Raw genomic sequence first — 23,395 nt, forward strand, 5'->3', positions numbered from 1 at the left:
GCAATATCACAGCTTGACTTATTATTTGCTAGACTTTTTAAAATGTGGGTTGTAAAACTGGTTCTTTCATTGGAATTTACAGTTTGTGGAGAATATTCTCCGGAGAATTTTCTAGCTGAGAATATTCTCATTCTTGAGAATATTCTTACCTCACATCACTAGTTGTGGATCAAGAAAACTTACAAAGATGAAGGGAATAGCGCAGGAGGCCACACACATTTGGGTTCCACTTCAGGCAGCAAGATGTTTGGGGAAAGTACTGCACATCATGCCTAAGCCATTTCATTTCTGGAGCTTAACTGTGGTGCTCAGAGTGCCTCTGTCCCCTTTGATTGCCTCATATCTTCCAGGATATGGCCCTGGCCTTCCAGACAGATTCCAGGGACTGTTCTTAGGAAAGACCCCTTTGGCATAATGGTCCACAGTGTAGGCCTGATGACAGCAGTTGATCTGCACAGATTTGTAGGGTGTGAACTGTAACCGAAATTCAGCCAAGGCTTGCTCTTGCTTTTCTGTTAATTTATGAATAAAACAAGTAGAAAACAAGCTTGTTCCCTCTTCTATGCGATAGCCCTTGAGATATTTGAAGATGGCTTTCATATCTCCTCTCATTCTCCTTTTTTCCAGGCTAAGCATTCCCAGCTCCTTCAACCGTTCCTCATCAGGCTTGGTTTCCAGGCCCTCCTACAGCAGGGGTGGGGACCCTTTGGCCCTTCACTTGTTGCCGGACTACCACTCTCATCATCCTGACAAGGGCCGATGGGAGTTGGAGTTGAACAACACCTGGAATGGCCCTGCTTGTTGCTTTATTTTCCATAAGAGACCAGTTCTCTTTATATTCTGAGAGGCAGAGGTTGTTCATGTCATTTCTGAACGAGATCTCCTGCTTTTTTCCTTTTGCTAGGACAGTGTAGATCAGACATCAGCACATGCTCGACGTGATCTAGTGGAACCCGGATTCCAAGAACAGTCAAGCCGCCTCTCATTAAATCATCAAGGAGGTAAGAGGAACAGAGTTTAGCTGGCTGTGTTTCTCCATACGGGGGAGGAAGAAAATCAAACTCAACAATAGCACAATATTTTCATTGGGAGAAACTACAAATCTGCAAAGTAGCAAACGCTTCTCCAGGTTGGCTACTAAGCAGGGAGAAGAGAGTGGGAATCTTCATGCAGTTGGTGACTGATACTAAGCATGAACTCATGTTCAAAGAAGATTCCTTCAGCCCTGCTCTGTGCAATGTGGCGATGGTTGGGAAGTGAGGTGTGTGTTTGGGGTCAGCGGCCGTGTTATGATATGTGGGCTTGCACATACATACATTATCTGCCCCCATCCGCCCTTCAAGAATTCACATGTTGGGGAAATACTTCTGTCTCCTAACCATGGCTAATGGAAGAAGTGTTACAGCCCATTTTGCATGCAGCACCACAATAAACCCTGGCTAAGTGAAAATGCCTGTGAGTATTCACAGGGGAAACTGTGGCTGCTCTGCTCCTTCCCTGGCCATGCAGCTGCAATGCTACTGGGAACTAAGCTCTGGTTTGGCTTAGCATTACATGCAAACTCAGGCTAATGGTTTGTCTCCCCCAGATCGCAAGCAGTAAGCTAAGAATGAATTTTGACTACAGCCTGTGCTTAATTCTCCACAAGCTGATTGTTGAAATTCATGTTCTCCTGGATCTTTTGTGTTGTGGTACAAAACCAGGATGGGATGCGGGTATAAACCACTGTGGTGTAAACCACTGAGCCTTGGGCTTGCCGATTGGAAGGTCGGTGGTTCAAATCCCCGCGACAGGGTGAGCTCCCATTGCTCAGTCCCTGCTCCTGCCAACCTAGCAGTTTGAAAGCACATCAGTGCAAGTAGATAAATGGGTACCACTCTGGCAGGAAGGTAAACAGCGTTTCCGTGCGCTGCTCTGGTTCGCTAGAAGCGGCTTAGTCATGCTGGCCACATGACCCAGGAAAACTGTCTGCGGACAAACGTCGGCTCATTCGGCCAGTAAAGCGAGATGAGCACCACAACCCCAGAGTCGTTCGTGACTGGACTTAACTGTCAGGGGTCCTTTACCTTTTTTTTTTTTTTTTTTTACAAAAACAGGAGTGTCTGTCAATAGTTGTCTCACTCACAGTAGCTGCCTTTTAGGGGAGAAAACCTGCTGATCTGTGAGAAATTCAGAATGTTTGGGACTAATTCAGTTTGATTTTAGGATAATCTGTTACAAGTGGTTTTGGGAAGTGGAGCTTAATTTTGAGATGGTTCATGTGAGGTTTCATATCAATGAGGAGAGAGATGATGCCTTCCTTATTAGCTTCTGGCACTGAGTCCTGGTTAACATGTCTGCATCACACAGAAGCTCACTCAGTACCTGAAGGAAGCATTTATTTCCAAAGTAGCAGCAGGCCCTCGTGCCTTAAGGTCTCCTAAACTACTCTTTGCCCCACGTTTCCAGCAAGGAGAGTTCACCCTCATGGCAGTATGTGTGCTGTTATGTGCAATTTGCCTGAACAAAGGCAAAAAACCAACAAAACAAAAAAACAAAAAAACCTGGAAGGGGGAATTCCTTGCTCCTCCTATCAGAGAACAGCAGCTCCTCTTCCTGCTGAGAGCAGTGGCAGCTCCAGACTTGCCTGATAGCAGGGTGTGGCAATGGCTGGATCACGCGGCCTGGTTGCCTGTAGGTGCTCTGGGAATTGGCAGCCATTGCAGATGGCTCCTGAGGCTTCCCTTTCTGGTTTGGACGCAAGAACTGAGACAAAAGGATTTTCTGAACAGCACAACAATTGATGCCTCAATGGTGCCATGTGTTAGCATTTTTTAAAGTATTTTACATGCCACCTTGCACTGTTCCTGCAAATTCTGTTAATGGAAAGACTAAAGTCAAAGGCAGCTCTCTCCCAAATGCTTGGGAGTTTTATTTATTAGGATCTCAGCTAGAAGGTATACTGCAGATCCAGAAAGGCAGGGCCGGCCTGCCCATGAGGCAAGGTGAGGTGACCGCCTCAGGAAGCAGGGTCCACAGCTACCCTCACTCCTTCTTCCCTGGTGGGGAGGGGAGGGATGGCATGGCATTTTGGGGTCCCTCTCAGGTGCCCTGAGTGTCTTGGACCAGCCCTGCATAAAGGGCAAAGATGAGCAGAATCAAAGAAGCTCTTGGAATCAAAAAGGCTTCATTTAGAAAATGAGAACAAGGGATGCTAAAAAAGAACTTTGAGGAGCAAATAAAGGAGGATAAGGAGATTGCAGAGAAGCTGAATGGATTGTTTGCGTCTCCCTTTACAGAGGAAGATACAGTGGTATCTCAGGTTACATACGCTTCAGGTTACATACGCTTCAGGTTACAGACTCCGCTAATCCAGAAATAGTGCTTCAGGTTAAGAACTTTGCTTCAGGATGAGAACAGAAATCGTGCTCCGGCGGCGCAGCAGCAGCAGGAGGCCCCATTAGCTAAAGTGGTGCTACAGGTTAAGAACTGTTTCAGGTTAAGAACGGACCTCCAGAACGAATTATGTACTTGACCCGAGGTACCACTGTACAGGGTATTTCTATGTGCTTGAACTTTCACAGGAAGGGACTCTGGGAAACTGAGGCAAATAGTGGGGACGATAGATAAAGTTCTGGGCCATGTTGACAAAATAAAAACTGGCATGTCACCAGATCCAGATGGCATCCACCCAAGAGTTCTTAAAGGACTCAAGTGTGAAATTGCTGATCTTCTAACAAAAATATCTTAAGACCAGCCTCTCTAATTCAGGATTGCCAAGTGCCCAATGTAACTCCAATTTTTGTTTTTTGCTTTTAAAAAAGAGATCTGGGGAGAGTCCTGAAACTTAAAGGCTTGATAGCTTAGTGTCTGTTCTGGGTAAACTAGTGGAAGGCATTGTTAGTAGAATTGCTAAGCGAATAGAACAGGGATGAGAAACTCCCATCTCCTAGCAGAGCGACTGAAGGGCCATTGGCTCCCTATCCCTCATGCCAAAGGGCAGAACCGGCTCAGTAACCTATTAGAGTTCTTTGAGAGGGCCAACAAGCCTGTTAGAGGTGATCCAGTTGACACTGTGCCTTTAGACATTTAAAAAGTTGTCAACAATGCACCTCACCACCAAAGAGCCCTGAATAAGCTTGGGAATCCTGGAATAAGAGGAGAGGGCCCTCTTGTGGATCAGTAACTGGCCAAGAAACAGGAAGCAGAGAGCGGGAATCAATGGATAATTCTTCTAGTGGAGGGATGTACAAAGTGGAGTTCCCCAAAGACTGGTATTAGTGCTATTAAACAAAATCATGGGTAAAGTAGTGCAAAAAAAACCCCTAATTTCATATGTGGCATTTGTATCTAATAGGAACCCCCAAGTTTCTTTTCCTACATATTTTGCTTCTTAAATGCTATGGGGGCACCTCGCATGGCCATGTCCCGCACCCCAAAGAAGCATTGGTGTGAATGCACTTCAGTGCCATATCACATTTTCCCAAAGGTATGGCTATATCATGAATTAGAAGACCGAGCTGTTCTTAGTCTGCCCAGCCAGACGCTCAGCCTTGGATTCGCTTAAGCCTGGTTTCCAACTCTGGGAAGCCTTAGTCCTTTGTATGCCTTTTCAATTTCCAGTTCTAAACACAGGCTTGGTGAACAAACTTGAAAGCGTGTTTCAAGTACTAGCATATTATGAAATGTTTCAGTAATTTTTACTGGCATTCTAATTTAGTTGCTCTTATTTTCCTCAGTCATACCAGCTAGTTTGGCTTAAAATGTGCAAACAATCACTTATTTATTTATTTATGAAGTCCTGGATTACAAATGCTTGGTTCCTGAGAATAAGTGTAAGTATTGTGTCTGCACTTTTCAAAGGAAGCACTGCCACCTGCTGGTTACCTGCTTCAAATCCACCAGCTACCTTTTACTTTGTGCTGCTCTCCATCTCTGACAACTCTGCTTAATCCTGGTTGTAAAGATTCTAAGCGGAGCGCTACAAAAAACACACACGACCCCATATTTATTTTTTAAGAGGATTTATATACCGCTAAACCACAAAACATATCAAAGCAGTTTACAGCAGTAGAAAGAAAAAAGCCAAAACAAATTAAAAGCATTATAAACAAATTAAAAGCAAAAATGTTAAAAGCAAGCATCAGTAAACCATTGTGGGAGGTTTACTCTTAATTGCCTGCCTAGACTAAGCAGAATAAAAGCTTTCAGCAGGTATTTAGAAGTTGGCATAGAAGATGCCCCCTGAATCTATTGGGAGAGAGTTCCACAGGACTGGGCCAATGACTATTTTAGACTAATGGCTAAATTTCTTGTTGTCGCCAAACGATCCTCACCAACTTGGGGAATGACCAGAGACACTCCTGCAGATGATCTCAGTGAACAAGCTGGAATATAAAGGTTCATGTGATCCCTGAGGTTTCCTGGGCCCAAGTTGTTCAGGGCTTTGTAAATAAATGGGAGAAAAGGTCCAGAGGTCCGTCCTCTTGAGTCAGGAGTAACCAACCTTCAGACCACACGGAACAGTTTTCCCAGGGGGCTCCCCAAGGTTGCAGTGGAATGTCTCTTTGCTTTCTACACTGTGATGTGGTAGGCTCCTAAGCTACACTCCAGCCCTCTTGCAGTCTATTGACCTTAGAAATCAGCTTATTGCTTCGACCCATATTAAAAATTAACCCAAGTTCAATGACGCCACAAGCTGTGGTCAACGTAAAACAGAAGCGAAAGGAGTGCTGTTGAAGGGGTGGGGTGTGTAGAAAGAGGAGTGCTTTCTCAAAATGCTAAATCCTGGTTTAGCATTGCAACTGAATCAGTCCAGTATGTGTTCCACCTACCTGGGCAAACCTGTCCCTTACATTCTTTCTCCAATATGCACCAGTTGTGCCAGCTGTGCCCCTGTTTTGTTGCTTCTGACTGTCAGTGTGTCTGCTTTCTTGTTTCTTTTCAGATGATGATGTGGACTTGGAAGCGTTAGTTAATGATATGAACTCCTCATTTGAAAGTTTGTACACCCCCTACAACGTGCATTCAGAAAGCACCCCACTCCTTCACAATGGCCAGCTGCCAGCCTCAGGAACAAATTCACTGCAGCCTGTATCTCCAAAGCAGAAAGTGCAGAGGTCTCAGCCAGTACGCATCATGGCAGTCAGGTATGGAAGCGATAAAGCAATGCCTTCCTTTTAAGAGTTCTGGAGCACACCAACATGGCAAGCCAGTGTAGCCCAATAGAAAAATACATAGTCCTGGATTCTGACAGTAGCCAAGAACTAAGCGAATTACATTTCCCCTCTGCTTCAGTTGCTATCTGTGTGCAATGGGATGAGTGGTTTTAGTGGTTTTGTGCAGGAATACCGTATTTTTCGCTCTATAAGACGCACCAGACCATAAGATGCACATAGTTTTTGGAGGAGGAAAACAAGAAAAAAAATATTCTGAATCTCAGAAGCCAGAACAGCAAGAGGGATCGCTGCGCAGTGAAAGCAGCAATCTCTCTTGCTGTTCCGGCTTCTGGGATAGCTGCGCAGCCTGCATTCGCTCCATAAGACGCACACACATTTCCCCTTACTTTTTAGGAGGGAAAAAGGGAGTCTTATAGAGCAAAAAATATGGTAATCGAACCAGTCCTTGGCTCTAGAAGCCGTAGTATATAAATTAAATAATATTTTGCACATTTCCTGAGTTTCAGATAGATGTCCATGTGCTTCCCTGCCCTTCCATCTGGCACATGATTTTCCCTCCCTACCCCCTGCCATGGCATCTTTAACCAAAACTTAGAGTTACATCTGCACCAACTTTAATTGAGGCTAATACCTACCAGGTACCCTCCTGAAAGCCTTCTTTTGTTCTGCAGACGCCTTCAAGAGGAGGAACAGTTCAGAACATCCTCTTTGCCTGCCATACCGAACCCTTTTCCAGAGCTTTGCAGCCCCACAAGCTCACCTGTCTTGGCCCCTGGATCTCTACCTCAGAATCAGCCTGCAAATAAACAGGTGAGATTTGTCTTTTCTGTTGCATTTTTTAGAATGGTTGACTGTTTTTATCATACTGAGTTCTTGATTTTGGGATTTTGGAACTGGCACCTTAATCACAAGAAGAAGAGGAGAAATGTAATGTTTTACTAAAAATACAACTTATTTCCCATGAGTAGTGTAAAAACTTGTAAGTAACACAGTCTGCAGACTTCAAAGCTTTTTTTAAAAAAAGTCTTGTCCGTACGAAACACATCAAAATCCTCCTTCTGCATACGGAAGGCTGTTCTAGTGAATGAAGAAATACAAGTTTGGTATGTTCTTTGACTTTTAGTACTGTGGGCAATGACTCATTTATTTTGGAATACCAAAAAGTTGCTTGGAGTTATCAGTGACTGGATTTATATGGCATATCCAGAGCTCTTGCCTGCCATCTTGCTGACTTAATGTTGTTTCTACAGTAGCTGCATTACTTTTTAAAAAGTTTTTAATACAGCCATGCAATTAAATTAGAAGGGATGTTTTTTGGTCTTTCCTTGTCATGGAAATTAAAGAAGAAAAGGGGAGCATCAGGAGGAAGGAAGCTGTGAGGCATTCTAGCCAGTGAGAAATATCTTCAGCATAGAAACCTCCAATATAATTGTGAACTAATTGGGTTTTTATTGAACAGTGTCGGATAAATAACGTCTTTCACATTTTTTTCATACGAACTGGTAAATTTCATAACAAATCAGCCTCACCTCATGGGTTATGATGCTAACTTTTAAAACTACCCCATGTTTGTTTTAAACCAGAACCCTTGTTTGAATGTAAATCTTCCTATGGTGGGATTCTTTAAAAATGAAACTAAATTCTTACAAACTTCTCCTACCCACACAATAGGAAGAGGGGGGTGGGAGCACATGACCCTGACCCCTCCCTCAGGCTTATTTGGGCCTGTGTCCATGCAGCATGAAATCATGGCTTCGTTTTGTGTCCAAATGCCACTCTTACTACCAAGGCCATTTCTGGTGATCCCATCAGATTGCTTTTTGAAGACCCCTTTGCTTGTTACTGATTTCCTACAGGGAAGTTGCTTTCATGTGGGAAACAGCATGGTTTTTACATGAAGTTGGTAATGGGCTTTGCAGCAGGGAGTAAATATATATACCCAGGAACCTGCAGTTGGTTCTGACTTCCAAGCAAATATGCACACGGCATATGAGTAGGGTCACTGTGCCCTGTGATGAATGTATTGAAAATGTACTGGAGAGAAAAATAATAATGGCAGGAAGCAGCTCTAATTTATCTTTTCTAGTGGTACAATATTGAAGATATGAGTACAGTGGTACCTCTGGAAACGCACACCTCCAGTTGCGTATCCTTCAGGATGCGAACGCGGCAAACATGGAAGTATTTTTCTGGGTTTCATCCCACGCGCAGAAGTGCTCTACCATGCCGCGTGAATGTGTAGAAGCGCTCTACCGCCCTGTGCACATGCGCAGAAGTGGTCCCTCCGGTTGCGGAAACCTCGGGATCCAACCGGAGCTCCGGGAAGGATCCTGTCTGCAACCGGAGGTACCATTATACAAAGTTATTTAGCTGCCTTAGTCCTTCTCTACGAGTTCACAACCATTTTAAAAATCTGCAATTTGAAAGCCATATAATATGAATTTGATTTCACCCAAATGTTCCCTTATTTGGCTTATAGAACTTTTTTTTCTTCTGGTTTCCAATCCAGTTAGCAAATCAACCCGCTTTTCCAGCTCTCCTCCATCCCAGTTAGCAAATCACCCTATATAGTCCCATTTTTGTTAAAATGGATGAAATAGTACAGGAGATGGGACTGATGGGTGCAGTTTGGTTTCTCCCATATCCTCCTAAAGTTAGAAAAACACTGTTGGGACTCTTCCTCCAGTTTTCTAACCTTTGTGTCAATGACGACGACAACAACAACCCCCGCAGCCCCCAATACAACCCCCGCTGCCAGGGGAAGAGGCGCCAGCCGCAAGAGGCCTCACCCCACCCCAGCTGGCAGCCCATTGTCTTGCCGAGATGGGGGTGGGGTGATGGCCACCCTGTAGCCAGGTGAGTGGCACCTGGCCAGGTAACCCCACATGGTGTCGCAAACCCTGCCCAGGGAGGGGGTGAGTGGACTTTGCCACAGAATGTGTTGGGGGGGAATTCCACAGAGCATTTCTCTAGTTCTTTTTCCCCCTTGCCTGGTTGATAATACCATTCAGCAATTCAAACCAGACTGTTTGCCTGATAATAGCTCTCAAATCAGGAAACGACAACCCTCCTTCATTTTAGTTGGTTTAAATTATTTTGGCTTTTATTACTGGATTTTTATCATTCCATATAAAGTTATTATTAATCACTGCCAAATCACTAGCTTAGGCTCTGTAAAGTTTATTTTCAGAAGAATACACATTTTAACCACAGATATTCTACTTGCAAAATATAACTTGGAAATAATAACTTTTTATTTTCCATTCTAGAGCTCTAATTGATGTTATTAACTCATTAGTAATCTACTCGTTTGTACCTTTTAGTTTTCTTTCTGGATTAAAAGGATGGTCCCACAATCAAAATGTGTTTAAAATACTGGCTATAAACTTATTGTCTGACTAAAGGAAGTAAGTCTTTCCTAAACCATTGTGTTAACTGAAAAACTCGTTGTTTTATGCATTGACAGCTAATGAAAGTAATGTGAAATAATTAACTGTCTGGGTGCTCTGTCTTCACAGAGTATGTTTCTTAAAATAGGACTTCACCTTAGTTGCAAGAGTAACATTTAATTATTTAAACTCAATTATCCAAATAAAAACAGAGCGTGTTAGAGCTGTGCAATATGTATATAAGAGCAGCTCTTTAGGGTGGGTCTTGTAAAAAGTGATCTGTATGCACAAGAAATCTAGCTCTTGAAGAATGTGTAAGCTGCTGGAAAGCTTGATCTGCAGCTTGAGGGATCGTTTTGTGGCAGCAGACAAAGCTGTGAATGTGAACCTCCTAAAACAAAGCTCTTCTCTGTCCTGGAATTTGCAGGGCTGGAAAGGAAGCCAGCTGAGGGCAGCCTGAAAAGCTGGTAGACATTGTAGAAGGAGACCCGAGTAAGGTCAGGCAGGACAACAACTGGGGTGGTCAAATATTTGATGCGTCGGGAAAGAGCAGAACTCACTGGTAATTGGACTGACATGGCTCCATGGAGAGTTTTTCGTAGTGATGTAATGTTGGTGCTCTCTGTGCTGGGTGGGAGGCAGCAGGCAGCTTCCTTTGAGGTGCCTGAAATGGAGAAAGGTCCCTCATGAAATGGAGGGGTTTTTTTATATAACAGTTTAGCACAACAAAGAGTTTGGTGAAGAACTTGTCATGAAGCTTGGGTGGAGTTGAAAAGCTGCTTCCTGTACCTTCCAAGCAGGGATGGCTAATCCATGCCCTTCCAAGTGGTGTTGGGTTTCCACTTGCATTGCCTTGGCTGGTGGAACTTAGGAACCCCATAACATCTGCAGGGCCGGGGATTACCCATCCGACATACAGAAACACATAGCCTATATTTGAGATTGCTGCTTTCTGAGCTCAGGGCCTTTACTCCTGCCCTCAAAATTTGAGGGGGGTGGGGGCGATGAATGGTAAAATGGGACAGACAGCTACACAATTTGTCCACAAAATGTGTCAATAACAACTGCAAATAATAATAATAATAATAATAATAATAATAATAATAATAATAATAATTTATTTATTTATTTATTTATTTATACCCTGCCCATCTGGCTGGGTTTCCCCAGCCACACTGGGTGGCTCCTAGCATAATATTAAAAACATGGTAAAACACCAAACATAAAAAACTTCCCTATACAGGGCTGCCTTCAGATGTCTTCTAAAAGTAAGATAGTTGTTTATTTCCTTGACATCTGATGGGAGGGCGTTCCACAGGGCGGGCGCCACTACCGAGAAGGCCCTCTGCCTGGTTTCCTGTAACTTCACTTTTCGCAGGGAGGGAACTGCTAGAAGGCCCTCGGCACTGGACCTCAGTGTCCAGGCTGAACGATGGGGGTGGAGACGCTCCTTCAGGAAGCCGAAGATAAATCTTGTTTCCACAGTAGGCAGCTATGATACCATAACCTAAGTTTGATTTTCTCTTATGAATGAATGAATGAATTTATTATGTCGGTCACAGACCAGTTCCAGCTCACATATAATATCAAGGAAATCATAAATCACGATAGGGATACATTTGCGCTTGTCTCTTATGGGTATAAACTAAAATCTAACCCGTAATGTAAGCTGTAATTTCTAGCTGTGTACAAATACTTTGGATGCAAAATTTGCAACAGTTACATGTAGGTGCCTGCTGTGCCAAAGGATATTAGTTGAAAGCATCTTGTGTGAGTCAACAAAGCTGTAAAAATAGAAAAGGTCTTGCAATTGCTCTTTATACACCTCTGGAAAATGTGCAGATAGTTGTTTCACGTACCAAACGCTCTGCAAAGCTCTTGTAAAGCAATTCTCCGTTCCAGTCTGCTGATTACAGAGTAGATCAGGGCTTCTTTTGTTTCATGTTTGTTTGTTTGTTTGACTTATTAGTCGCTTGTCACCCAAGTGACTTGCAGCTGTACACACACTACCATAAGTGAAGAAAAAAGGGGAGAGCGAAACAAACACAACACAAATATAAATAACAACAAATAATATTATACTCAAATAATAAATAATACTTCCACCCACCAATTAGCAAACAAAAAAAATAACCCCCCTTTAACCTCCCCAGCCCACCCAAAAGTCTGATATCAGGCCAGCTGTTGCAAATCTGCAGAGGGCTGGTGGATCCCATGTCTTCCTCCAGGGATGGTCTGGTTTCCCTCCTCCTTTGGGGGGGAGGGGGGCAGTAGCAAGGAAAGGAGAAAGATGGCAGCAAACGTTTTACCTGCTTTGCCGTTGACCAAGCTACGGTACATCTCCTGCTGCCGGTGGTGTTATTGGCAGCTGTAACAGTTCTGAAATACAGTCAAACCTTGGTTTTCGAACGTCTCGGAAGCCGAACACAGAAAACCCGGAAGTGAATGCTTCTGTTTTTTGAATGCACCTTGGAAGTTGAATGGCTTCTGAGGCGCGTTTCTCCATTTTTCTCAATGGAACTTTCTGACAGCCCTTTGATCCTTGGTTTTCGAACGTTTTGGAAGTCAAAACGGACTTCCGGAACGGATTACGTTCGAAAACTGAGGTTCCACTGTACTTCAAGTAGAAGATGAAGTTTGCATGCCTATTATGTTCACGTGAACACAAATTGCATGTTGAGCCAGTATGGTGAAGTGGGCAGAGTGCTGAGGTCTGGGTTCAACTTGGCTATGAAACTCATTGGTTGCCATTGGCTGTTACTGTCATTTTTATGTCCCAGCTCCTGCCAACCTAGCAGTTTGAAAGCACGTCAAAGTGCAAGTAGATAAATAGGTACCGCTCCGGCGGGAAGGTAAACAGCATTTCCATGCGCTGCTCTGGTTCGCCAGAAGCGGCTTAGTCATGCTGGCCACATGACCCGGAAGCTGTACGCCGGCTCCCTCGGCCAATAAAGCAAAATAAGCGGCACAACCCCAGAGTCGTCTGTGACTGGACCTAACGGTCAGGGGTCCCTTTACCTTTTACAGTTCTTGTGAGCTAGCTGCAGCAGTTGAAGGACAAGCAGCCACTGGAAATTGGGCACCTAAAAAGTGAGTTGTTACTGAGATCTCTTCTTCTGGACCTGTTGCCTCTTGGCACTTTGCTGCCCCTCATCTTGATCACCTTTCTCCCCAGAAGGTGTCTTGGTTATGAGCAGCAGTTGGCATAACCTTCTGGGTCCAGGGTGGCTTTTTCTGATCCTCCTGGTTGCCCTTTTCGGAACGGTTTCCTTCTCCCAAATGTCCTTTTTGAGGTGAGGTGACCAGAACGGTACTGCAAGTGCTGTCTCGGCATAGATTTGCATAATGGCCTTGCGATTCCAGCACCAAGCTTGGACATGATGTCGGGCTTGCCATTTTTAATAATCCGTTAAGGTGTGCACCTAAGCATAGATGAATTTATTAAGTAGGTGAGTATTCACAACTTTATAAATTAAAACTGGTGACATGAAACCATGGTACTAAATGTCATTTTAAGTCTCTCTTCAAAATAATAAAATAGCAAATTCTTACCCTGCCAACGGAGGAGTGTTATCGGGTCCTTTTTGTGTGCTGGAGCACTGAATGTTCAGCCAATCTGGTGCTCTGATTGGCTGAACATTCTCACCCTTAACATTGAATAGAGGGTGCCTCGTGCAGCTGATGTAACTTGGAAAACTTTTTGAGTCATTGTTAAAAGCAATTGGCTCCTGCATCAGTGACTCGTGTAGTGAGAGGTCCTTTAAATATGATTTCTGGAATAAATTTGTGATTAATTCTTAAACTCACTCCCCCTTCCCTTCCACTTGAAGCGTGTTCTTGAGAAAACTTCCTGCAATCAATGTTTATTCAAGATAATTTTTTTTTCTGAGGTTTTCTTAGCAGAGGCTTTTGGCTCCGTTAAATCACAGTTTTAACTCTAGCCTCTAGCAGAATTAAACTGAAATATATGTTGTTGTGGCTGTTGCTGCTGCTGTAGCCTCTAGCAGAACTAAACTGAAATTGTTGTTGTTGTTATAGGATTCCTTACTAGCCTGGAAAAACTTCTGTCTTGTTATTCTGCTGTTAACAGCAGTTTGTTCTGCAGGAAATGGCAGGTGAAGCTTTGCTGCAACACAACAAAATAAGAGTATCTCTTGCTGATACCTTCAGATGTAGCCACACTTAGACTTGACCTATAACAGCTACAACTGCACACTCAAACAGCTACAGAAGTTGGTTGAAAAGTTGGCAACCCTATTTTTTAAAGTTAGGTATTGCACATTGCCAATGCAGTCGCAGGCAGTGCTTTTGTGTTGAAAAAAATCTGTTGTTTAGAAACAAGTCAAATTGAGAAAAAAGGCTTAAGTTGCCTTGGAGCTTCTCACAGGTACCATATTTTTCGCTCTATGGGACGCACCAGACCATAGGAGGGGGAGAACGGGGGGGGGGTTCTCCCCCTCTCCCCCTCTCTCCCCCTTCAGCTGCAGCAGTTGCAGGAGCGGCAGGAGAAGCGGAGCCCCTTCCATTTCTCCTCCTGCTTCGCTGAAGGGGTGCTGCGCAGAGAGGGAAAACTGTGCACCGACCCCTCTCGCTCTCCAGGCTTCAGGCGGCTATCCGCAAGCCTTCAGAGCGCGGCGGGAACTCCTGCAAAAATTGGCCCGGCGGGGGTGATGTGGCTGGGATTCAATCTCCCGCCCCTGAAATGGGTCAGCAAGAGGGTCCAGATGCCCTGGAAGGTGAGCGGACTTGTATGCCAAGGCCCCGTGCCCTGTAGTTCCTCATTGATTAATAAACACACCATGATAATTGATTAATAAATTAATTGATTAATAAACACACCACTGTACTGAGTACAGTGGTACCTCTGGTTGCGAACGGGATCCATTCCGGAGCCCCGTTCACAACATGAGCAGAATGCAACCTGTGTCTGTGCGCGGGTCGCGATTTGCCGCTTCTGCGCATGCACGTGACGTCATTTTGAGCGTCTGCGCATGTGCGAGCAGTGAAACCCAGAAGTAACCCTTTCCGGTACTTCCGGGTCGCCGCGGGATGCAACCTGAAAAGATTTAACCTGAAGCAAACGTAGCAAGAAGTATGACTGTATTTTGGATTATGGGCTAAAACAGGCCACAACTTTATTGGTTACAGATGTGAGCGGTTTGGCTTAGGCACTGGGTGAAACCAGGCTATATCTTGACTCCTGTCCAGCTGCAGGGAGTCAAGCTGAGGGTAAGCCGCCAGAAGGGGGAGCCCTATGACTTACATCAAATAGAGGCAACCCAAGGGGTCCCTGTTGGGGTTGTGGCATGGCCCTAGCCCATGCCCAGGCTTTGGACAGGATCCACACCCCCAGATCCCTTTAACAGGATACCCTTATCGAGGAGGGGCAGGTGGAGGCCACAGCCTCCCCTCCATTAAACAGAGGGGCTGGCCGGCTCAACCGTAGCACAGACCTGGCCCTGTTCCGGTGACGTTCCCACTTGCTTTATTTGCTGCCTGTTTTACAAAAGCTCCTTGCGAGAGACTTTGCATGTACCTTCGTTATCCATGAAAATCTTTCAGTAAAAATAATAATAGCAAAAGCTCCTCAAGCTTAAAGGGTGCAATGGGGGAAGGGGGGGGGGGAGACTGCAAGCGGGAGCCGGCTTTGGGGAAGTTCAAGTGCTTTCTTCCTGCTAGCTGAGCTGTTGCAAATGATTCGGCAAAGGAGCTGCCAGTCCACGCAGCAGGCTTGGTTTGGGCTTTAGAACGGCTCTTTTCTCCTCGTGAACTTTTGTAGTAACGGAAAGTGGCTTCTGGGTTACTGCGTGATGTGCTGGCACCTCTTTTTTTAATGCATGTGGGTGGGCATAAAAGCAATATCTTTTTCTTTTTAAAATTTTTCTGGGGAGCATAATTTGGAAGTCTATGGGTTGCGAGGGCCAGGATCACATCAGTCACAGGAAGGGCTGGGATTGGTCTCTCCAGGGTGGTTTGATTCCGTACCTTAAAAGATGGTGCGTCACCCTTTGAATGACGCTCTGGGAGAGTTGCCTGCCTTCCTCCAGGAAAGGGTGCACATTTTGACGGAGGAACTCTGTGACCGACTCGGGTACAGTGATCTGCTGAAATTGCAAAGCAACCTGTTGCAGTGCCAACAGGTTGCAGGAGAGGTAAAGAGGAAACTCTTTCCGAAAGAGATTACCTATATTTTAAATATGCCATCCTGTTCTTCTGACTACTGCCTTTTTCATGCTGTTGAGGTAAGATTATTTCTCTCTCCCACCATCTCATTACCTCATTCCACCACCCCCTCCCCAAAAAGAAATTGCTTTGTTTTCCTGGGAACTAGAAAGTGCCTCTTAAATGTTAGGTTAACACAGGGTTAAATCTTGATGCTCTGCGTTTGGGAAACATTTTTTTGCAGAGTTAATGCTATTGAAGTAACATAGGGCTGTAAGGAATCGTCCGTCTAACTGTGAGGGTCATAGAGAGCTTGCTAACTATAATATTTCCTTATTAATACTTAGAGCATATACAGTGTATATTTAGTTGCAAAAGAATATTGGAATCTGGGGAAGGGGGTTGAGGGAAGTGTGTGTGAATAATGCTCATAATGAATCTTTTGATTTTAAATGCCCATGAGATAACCATATTTTCAAAGGACAGATTTTCCGCTGAGTTTTACTGGACACTAATAGAAGGACCAATCCTGGACGCTGTGAGATTAGCACCTCTCACCCCTCCGAAAAACCAAAACGAAACAAAATTGTTTCTGAAGCCCTGGTGTAGGATATAGTATTAATTTTTTAATTAGTACTACTATGATGTATTTTTGCTGGCATAGTGCATTATCTGACTGTGTCTACTCTGTCCAACCTTCCTGGAGAAGACCAACAATATTGCAAAATAAATTATGTTTCCGGAGCCTGGGAATTCAAGAAGCATCAAGTACAGATTGTGATTTTGTGGGAGCACAGAAGCACAGAATATGTATTTTTATTTATTCTCTATCTAGTCAATATAGGTAGAGATGCACTTAAATGAACACACTGTTTGTCTGAGTGTCTGCATGTGCACACGAATAAGGTTCCAGTGTCCTTCAAAACTCCTTGCCTCTTCCCAGATCTTGCGGATTATGCTTAGTTGGCAGAATTTGGGTTGCACCTTGGTACAGAACTTTACTACTGTAGTGCAGAATATAAACAGTACTGATCACGTAGAAGTGATCAGTTTCTTTTTAAAAATGTTTTGATTGCTATTTTAAAGGCATATATGTTTTTTGTATTGCAGGATATAAAAGTCTTTACAGAAGACGGAACATGCAAAGTGGTCGAGATCCTAGCAGATATGACAGCCCGGGACCTCTGCCAGTTGCTCGTTTACAAAAGTCATTGTGTGGATGATAACAGCTGGACCCTAGTGGAACATCACCCTCTCCTAGGATTAGGTAGGGAAGGAAGTTATCTTATATCCAGCACATAGCAATAAATTGGTCCACTTTTTCTAGGTGATCTGCTTTAAATATTACGAATGGATTTCTGTCTGTTATAGGTGAACACTTGGTGCAACAATTAAGATGCAATATATTTGACCTTGGGTTTATGTTGATTTTAATTTATCTGTAATAGAGGGTAACAAATACATGGCAGATACTGACATTCACGTGTAAATTTTGAGGATCCCAGATAATTGTTATGAATACCCCTAAATATAGAGTGTGAACTGAGTGACATTAGGTGACAATATTCACTGATTGTGTATGTACGGTAACTCTTGTGGAGGGAGACATGCACAAAATGTATCTGGGCATTCTTTGTAATACTGTACACTGATGGTTTTGTGTGTGACTTTGGCAAATGAACAGTTTATGCAAATATAGCTGGACTCCCAGAAGAGAATTTGATGTCCTAGACCATAGGTAGGCAAACTAAGGCCCACGGGCCGGATCAGGCCCAGTTGCCTTCTGGATCCGGCCCGTGGACAGTCCGGGAATCGCTGTGTGGATTGCCAGTGCACACATTCTTTCCCTCTCCCTCACACGGTGGTGGCGGCGCCTCCTCCCTCCCTCCTCCCGCCTTCTCTCCGCCCTGCCTAGAGGAGGAAGGGGGCTGGGCTTTGTCGGTGCCAGCAGCAGCGCTTGAGCAGCCACCATTTTAAGCAGTCCCTCTCCGGAGCCCTTTCGCTCGCCGTTCATCGTCCCGCAGCCACTGGGGCTTGTGGTGCTCTTGCATCATTCCCTCCCCAAAATATAGTCTGGCCCCCCACTGAGGGACAGTGGACTGGCCTCCTGCTGAAAAAGTTTGCTTACCCCTGTCCTAGACAGCTCAGCCGATCACCAGGCTTGGGTCTTGAGCACACTGCCATGGCTGTCTACTTCAAGAAAGCCCCATGCAGGGAGAGATGCTTCCTTGGACTTTGTTTCAGGAAGGTGGAAATGGCAGCAGCACATCATGCTGCAGCATGGAAGTTCTTGCATAAGCCTTGACACTCTCCCTTCCAGGCAGCAACTCTTGCTGGAATTAAGAAGCCATGGTTACTGTTGGTGCGGGAGAACTTTGTGGAACTGGTTTAATGGTATATACCTGGAAACTGGATGCTGCCTCTCTGTCTCTCTCTTCCTGTATCCTTTCTTTCAGATTTGTTAGTGGTGTGTTGCGCTGTATAATCCTCTTCACTCAAAAGGTTCCTGAGTAATGTGCCCATGTAGTAAGGCATTAACAGTGAATTTCATTTTGATGGATGTTGTTCTGAGGCAGTAAAAGAAGGCATGGTGTTGGTGGGAGTTATGAGTGTCAGCAATCTAAAAACATATTTTTAAATCACAAGAGTCCCTTTGATTAGAGATATTTTATGGGGGCCATTTATCATATTTGTGAAGTCTTAGATGTCAGTGTGATTTGACTTTAAAAAGTTAACTGTATGATTCTTGGAAAGTAGTACTTTTTGAAAGAGACTTGTAGACTTGCCAAAGACATATGGAAGAAAAAAACTTTTTGAACAATGTTCTTCTTTTAACCGATTCTCACTTTAAAATTCTAGGTCCTCATTTTATAGGACCTTTCCCATCCAAGATTACCAAGGTGCTGTGTAAACAGAGGCTTTTGTCCTTTGTGTCCAATATCCTCCTTCTGCCAGATTCTTTCAATGATGCCACAATTCAGTGTCTGTGACATCACAATAGCTTCCATGGTGACTAATTGTGCTGTCAAACTCTGCTGTGTGACATCGCTGAATGAATTAGGCAGCAGGCTGATGAGGAAATCAAAAGCTTCTGTTTACATACACAAATAACTTGGTAATTCACAATGATGGGAAAGGAACATTATGCTTATCAGTCAGTATTTTGCTTCAGCTGCATTCTGAATTTAGTTGAAATCCATTTTGTTGCAGATCCAGGATTTGCACAACATGTAAATGAGAGCGCTCGCTCTCTCCACTTTTCCCACAACATGTGCAATTTTATACACTTCTGATCATGTCCCTCCTTACTTGCCTTTTTTCTAAATCAAAGAGCCCAAAATGCTGCAACCATTCCTTATGGGGTATTGCTCTGAGCCCTTGATGGTTTTGGTTTCCCCTTTCTGAATCTTTTCCAGCTCCACAACATCGTTTTTTATATGAGGCAAGCAGAAAAGTATGTATTCCAAATGGGAATACTTTCTGAGTTTTATTGAACAAGGTGCAGCTGTTACGATCCCCCCTCTGGGAACCTGCACATTTGTTCGTTCACACTAAGCCTTGCTTTATCTTAGCATTGCATTTAAACTGGGACATCGATTCCTTTAGAATCAAAGTACTAGGGGCCTGGGAAGTTCTAATGGCAATTATTTAGCTGTATTTTTTAGTAGAGCCCCCAGCAACAATTTTGAAACTTCATTCCCATACCCTGTTTGCAACGCAACACCATCGCAAGGTGCTCAGGTTATCTCCTCTGCTCAAGTTGTCCATGAGATGGTGGACGGTGGAATTCAGTCTTCAGAAGGGAACTCCTTTTCATGATCCTCAATGAACTTTGATCACAACAGATGCCATTTTGTAGGGTTGGGGATGCACATTGCCAAGGGTACTTCGTACAGAGGCACTGGACACCAGCAGAGCTGGCACACTCCATATCATTCATTCATTCATTCATTCATTCATTGTATTTGATAGACTGGGATTTTAATGTGTTTTCTAGCTCTAGTCTCTTTTATTTCTTTACTTTTAGCTTCTAGGGTTTCCTTTTATATGAGTGGGAAATAAGTCCATCTATGTTTATGTTCCAGTTCTGTTTTCTTTTCATTGCTTTTTTAAATGAATTTTTATTTTTATTTATAATTTTAATATAATTTATATTTCTGCAGACCTAGGGTGTTCTCTGAATGTGTAAAAACTACTTCCTTATTTTATGTGGCCCCATTTTCCTTTCAAATTGGTAGATCTCTACAACTTAAGTTGACTGTTGGAGGGAATGCTGGGGTGGCCACACTTGGAATATTGTGCTGTTTCAAGAAGTATACAGTGGTACCTCGGTTTAAGAACAGCCCTGTTTACGAACGATTTGGTTTACAAACTCCGCAAAACCGGAAGTAGTGTCCCAGTTTGCAAACTTTACCTCGGTCTAAGAATGGAAGCTGAACTGTGGAAGGGCACCGGCGGCAGGAGGCCTCATTAGGGAAACACCTGGAAACATTAGGTGACACCTGGCTTGAGAGCAGTACATGTGAAAAGGATCTAGGAGTCTTGGTTGACCACAAACTTGACATGAGCCAACAGTGTGACGCGGCAGCTAAAAAGCCAATGCAATTCTGGGCTGCATCAATAGGAGTATAGCATCTAGATCAAGGGAAGTAATAGTGCCACTGTATTCTGCTCTGGTCAGACCTCACCTGGAGTACTGTGTCCAGTTCTGGGCGCCACAGTTCAAGAAGGACACTGACCAACTGGAACGTGTCCAGAGGAGGGCAACCAAAATGGTCAAAGGCCTGGAAACGATGCTTTATGAGGAACGGCTAAGGGAGCTGGGCATGTTTAGCCTGGAGAAGAGGAGGTTAAGGGGTGATATGATAGCCATGTTCAAATATATAAAAGGATGTCACATAGAGGAGGGAGAAAGGTTGTTTTCTGCTGCTCCAGAGAAGCGGACAAGGAGCAATGGATCCAAACTACAAGAAAGAAGATTCCACCTAAACATTAGGAAGAACTTCCTGACAGTAAGAGCTGTTCGACAGTGGAATTTGCTGCCAAGGAGTGTGGTGGAGTCTCCTTCTTTGGAGGTCTTTAAGCAGAGGCTTGACAACCATATGTCAGGAGTGCTCTGATGGTGTTTCCTGCTTGGCAGGGGGTTGGACTCGATGGCCCTTGTGGTCTCTTCCAACTCTATGATTCTATGAAAGCACATCTCAGTTTAAGAATGGTTTCGGTTTAAGAACGGACTTTCGGAATGGATTAAGTTCATAAACCGAGGTACCACTGTATTGTATTGTTGCTGAACATGCAGAATAAAGCAGAAAAGGCAATCAGGAAGCTGGAGGTCCTTCACTACAGAAGGGTTTTTTTTTACTTTGAGAAGAGAATGTGGGGCTAAAAGGATATGATGGATTCATGCACGATATCGAGAAAGTTGATAGACGTTTTTTGCCCTCCCTTATTATGCTAGATCTTGGGTTAACAGTCAGTCAGTTAAACTGATTGGCAGGAGAAGATGGTTAGACAAAAAATACATCACACAATGCTTAATATATTTCATGAAGTTTGCTACTACTAGATGTGGCAATGGCCATTTATAAAGGGAACTAGACATCTCTAAAGGTAAAGGGACCCCTGACCATTAGGTCCAGTCGTGGCCGACTCTGGGGTTGCGGCACTCATCTCGCTTTATTGGCCAAGGGAGCCAGCGTACAGCTTCCGGGTCATGTGGCCAGCATGATTAAGCAGCTTCTGGCAAACCAGAGCAGTGCACGGAAACGCCGTTTACCTTCCCGCTGGAGCGGTACCTATTTATCTACTTGCACTTTGACGTGCTTTTGAACTGCTAGGTGGGCAGGAGCAGGGACCGAGCAACGGGAGCTCACCCCGTCGCGGGGATTCGAACCGCCAACCTTCTGATCGGCAAGCCCTAGGCTCTGTGGTTTAACCCACAGCGCCACCCGTGTCCCATAGACATCTTTAAGTAAGGGAAATCTGTCAGCTGCTAGTTATGATTCCTATTAGAAATCCCCAGAGTTCTGAAGCAGAAGCTAGGGAGCATTGCGATGGAGGGCTGCTCTGCTCATGGGGGTTGCAGAGACATCTGGCTGGCCAGTGTAGGAAACAGAATGCTGGATGTGATGCCTGGACCTGGCCTGATCCAGATCCTGCCCCACCTTGCCCTCACATGACTTATGCCTCTTAACTGTGGTTAACAGAGTAACCCCATTTATGCTTCACCCGCACATTGACTACCAAACTTGGCTATTTCTTCTGCAATATTAAATAATAGGTAACAGCACTCATATAACCATATTGTTAGGCAGAAGTTTTTGGGCCTTCCTGAATTAATACTTTCCTTGGAAGGAGAGACGGGGAGGACCATTTGTGTGATATTGGATGGCTCCTAACATCTGAGCTAGTGGCCTGTTTTAGAACAGTGGTTTCCCCAGTATATTCTGAGAAACCTTGGCACTTCTTAGAAATTTATCAGCAACTACTCAGTGGGAAGATCAGTAATGGACATACCAATCTTCTTTAGTTTACAGCCTAAAGTCCATGTCCTTTATTTATATGTGCTGGGTTTGCATGTGCGCGCGCACACACAGGAGCACAAACTTGCTTCCACTGTTTACTAATTCGAAATATTATATTTTATTTTCTGTTCTTAGAGAGGTGCTTAGAAGATCATGAGCTTGTTGTTCAAGTTGAGTCTACAATGGGAAGTGAAAGTAAATTTTTGTTCAGGAAGAACTATGCAAAATATGAATTTTTTAAGAATCCTGTGGTGAGTATCCTGTTGTTTTTTCATAACGTCTGAGTGGGGGGGGATGTCTTCTCCATGTGCCTTCTACACTGTATAATTTGGATTGGGTTTTAAAACACTAGATGGTATCATAGCAATAATATGAAAGATTCTTACAACATATATGTAGAATAACTCCCAGCAGAATAACTAGTAGTAATAAGGAATGCTAACTCCCTGTGGATTCCCACGCCCTCTGCTTCTTATTTTTCATGAAGAAACCTGCAGAAGATAGTCTTGTGAAGAGGCACCCATCCATCTCTTCCGGCATTGCTCATTTGTTAAGTACCTTCTTTGAATGCAAGAGGTTCTCAGTTTGATCCTTGGCCTCTCCATTTAGCAGGATCTCAGGAGGGTTGGGAAATACCCTAGAGAGCTACTGCCAGTCAAAGCAGAGAATATGGAATTACATGCTCTAACCCTGTATAAGGCAATTTCATAAATTCACTTTGTCATCATCCATCATTGTATGCCTCAAAACAAGCTGCGTGGTTTTACTGACAATGACAGTAAATGATGATTGCTCTGAATATCTTTTTTTTAAAATAATTTTTATTAACCCGCCAATCACATCAAATTAAATCACATCACATAAATTCCGAATTACAATGCCGAATTTTAAATTTTGTCGCTCTGAATATCATAAAGCTTGTTCCTCATTATTTGTGAAGCAAATAATACCATTTGAGGCAAATGGACTATCTGTTTCTCAGCCCATTCTTCCACAAATGTTAAGCCTAGTTAAATTAAACATTTGAATTGCTTAAGATGTGCCTTTGAGTATTTATGGGATCATTACAAGCCTTGCACAAATGCCCTTGTATGGCAAAGGCACAGGAGTCAAAGACTGTTTGCATACTGCGGGCTTCCTCAACCTTGGCCCTCCAGATGTT

The 23,395-nt window shown here is 43.9% G+C and overlaps 2 protein-coding genes across 6 annotated transcripts in view; one reads left to right on the forward strand and one right to left on the reverse strand.

The window, feature by feature from the left end:
* Positions 1-23,395, reverse strand: part of PDCD6 (programmed cell death 6) — a 266,803-nt gene that overhangs the window by 197,987 nt on the left and 45,421 nt on the right. The window lies entirely within an intron of this gene.
* The window catches only part of GRB10 (growth factor receptor bound protein 10), an 86,503-nt gene that overhangs the window by 42,846 nt on the left and 20,262 nt on the right, over positions 1-23,395 (forward strand). For 3 of the 5 annotated variants that reach the window (XM_053363010.1, XM_053363012.1, XM_053363009.1), the window contains 5 exons: positions 905-1,001; positions 5,927-6,128; positions 6,830-6,968; positions 16,820-16,976; positions 22,369-22,484. In XM_053363010.1, coding sequence (XP_053218985.1) covers positions 905-1,001; positions 5,927-6,128; positions 6,830-6,968; positions 16,820-16,976; positions 22,369-22,484 — 711 coding nt within the window. The remainder of the gene's footprint in view (positions 1-904; positions 1,002-5,926; positions 6,129-6,829; positions 6,969-16,819; positions 16,977-22,368; positions 22,485-23,395) is intronic. The other 2 variants (XM_053363011.1, XM_053363008.1) reach the window with 1 other exon arrangement.

The sequence above is a fragment of the Podarcis raffonei genome, chromosome 13, assembly GCF_027172205.1.
Source record: "Podarcis raffonei isolate rPodRaf1 chromosome 13, rPodRaf1.pri, whole genome shotgun sequence".
In the NCBI taxonomy this organism is placed as follows: Eukaryota; Metazoa; Chordata; class Lepidosauria; order Squamata; family Lacertidae; genus Podarcis; species Podarcis raffonei.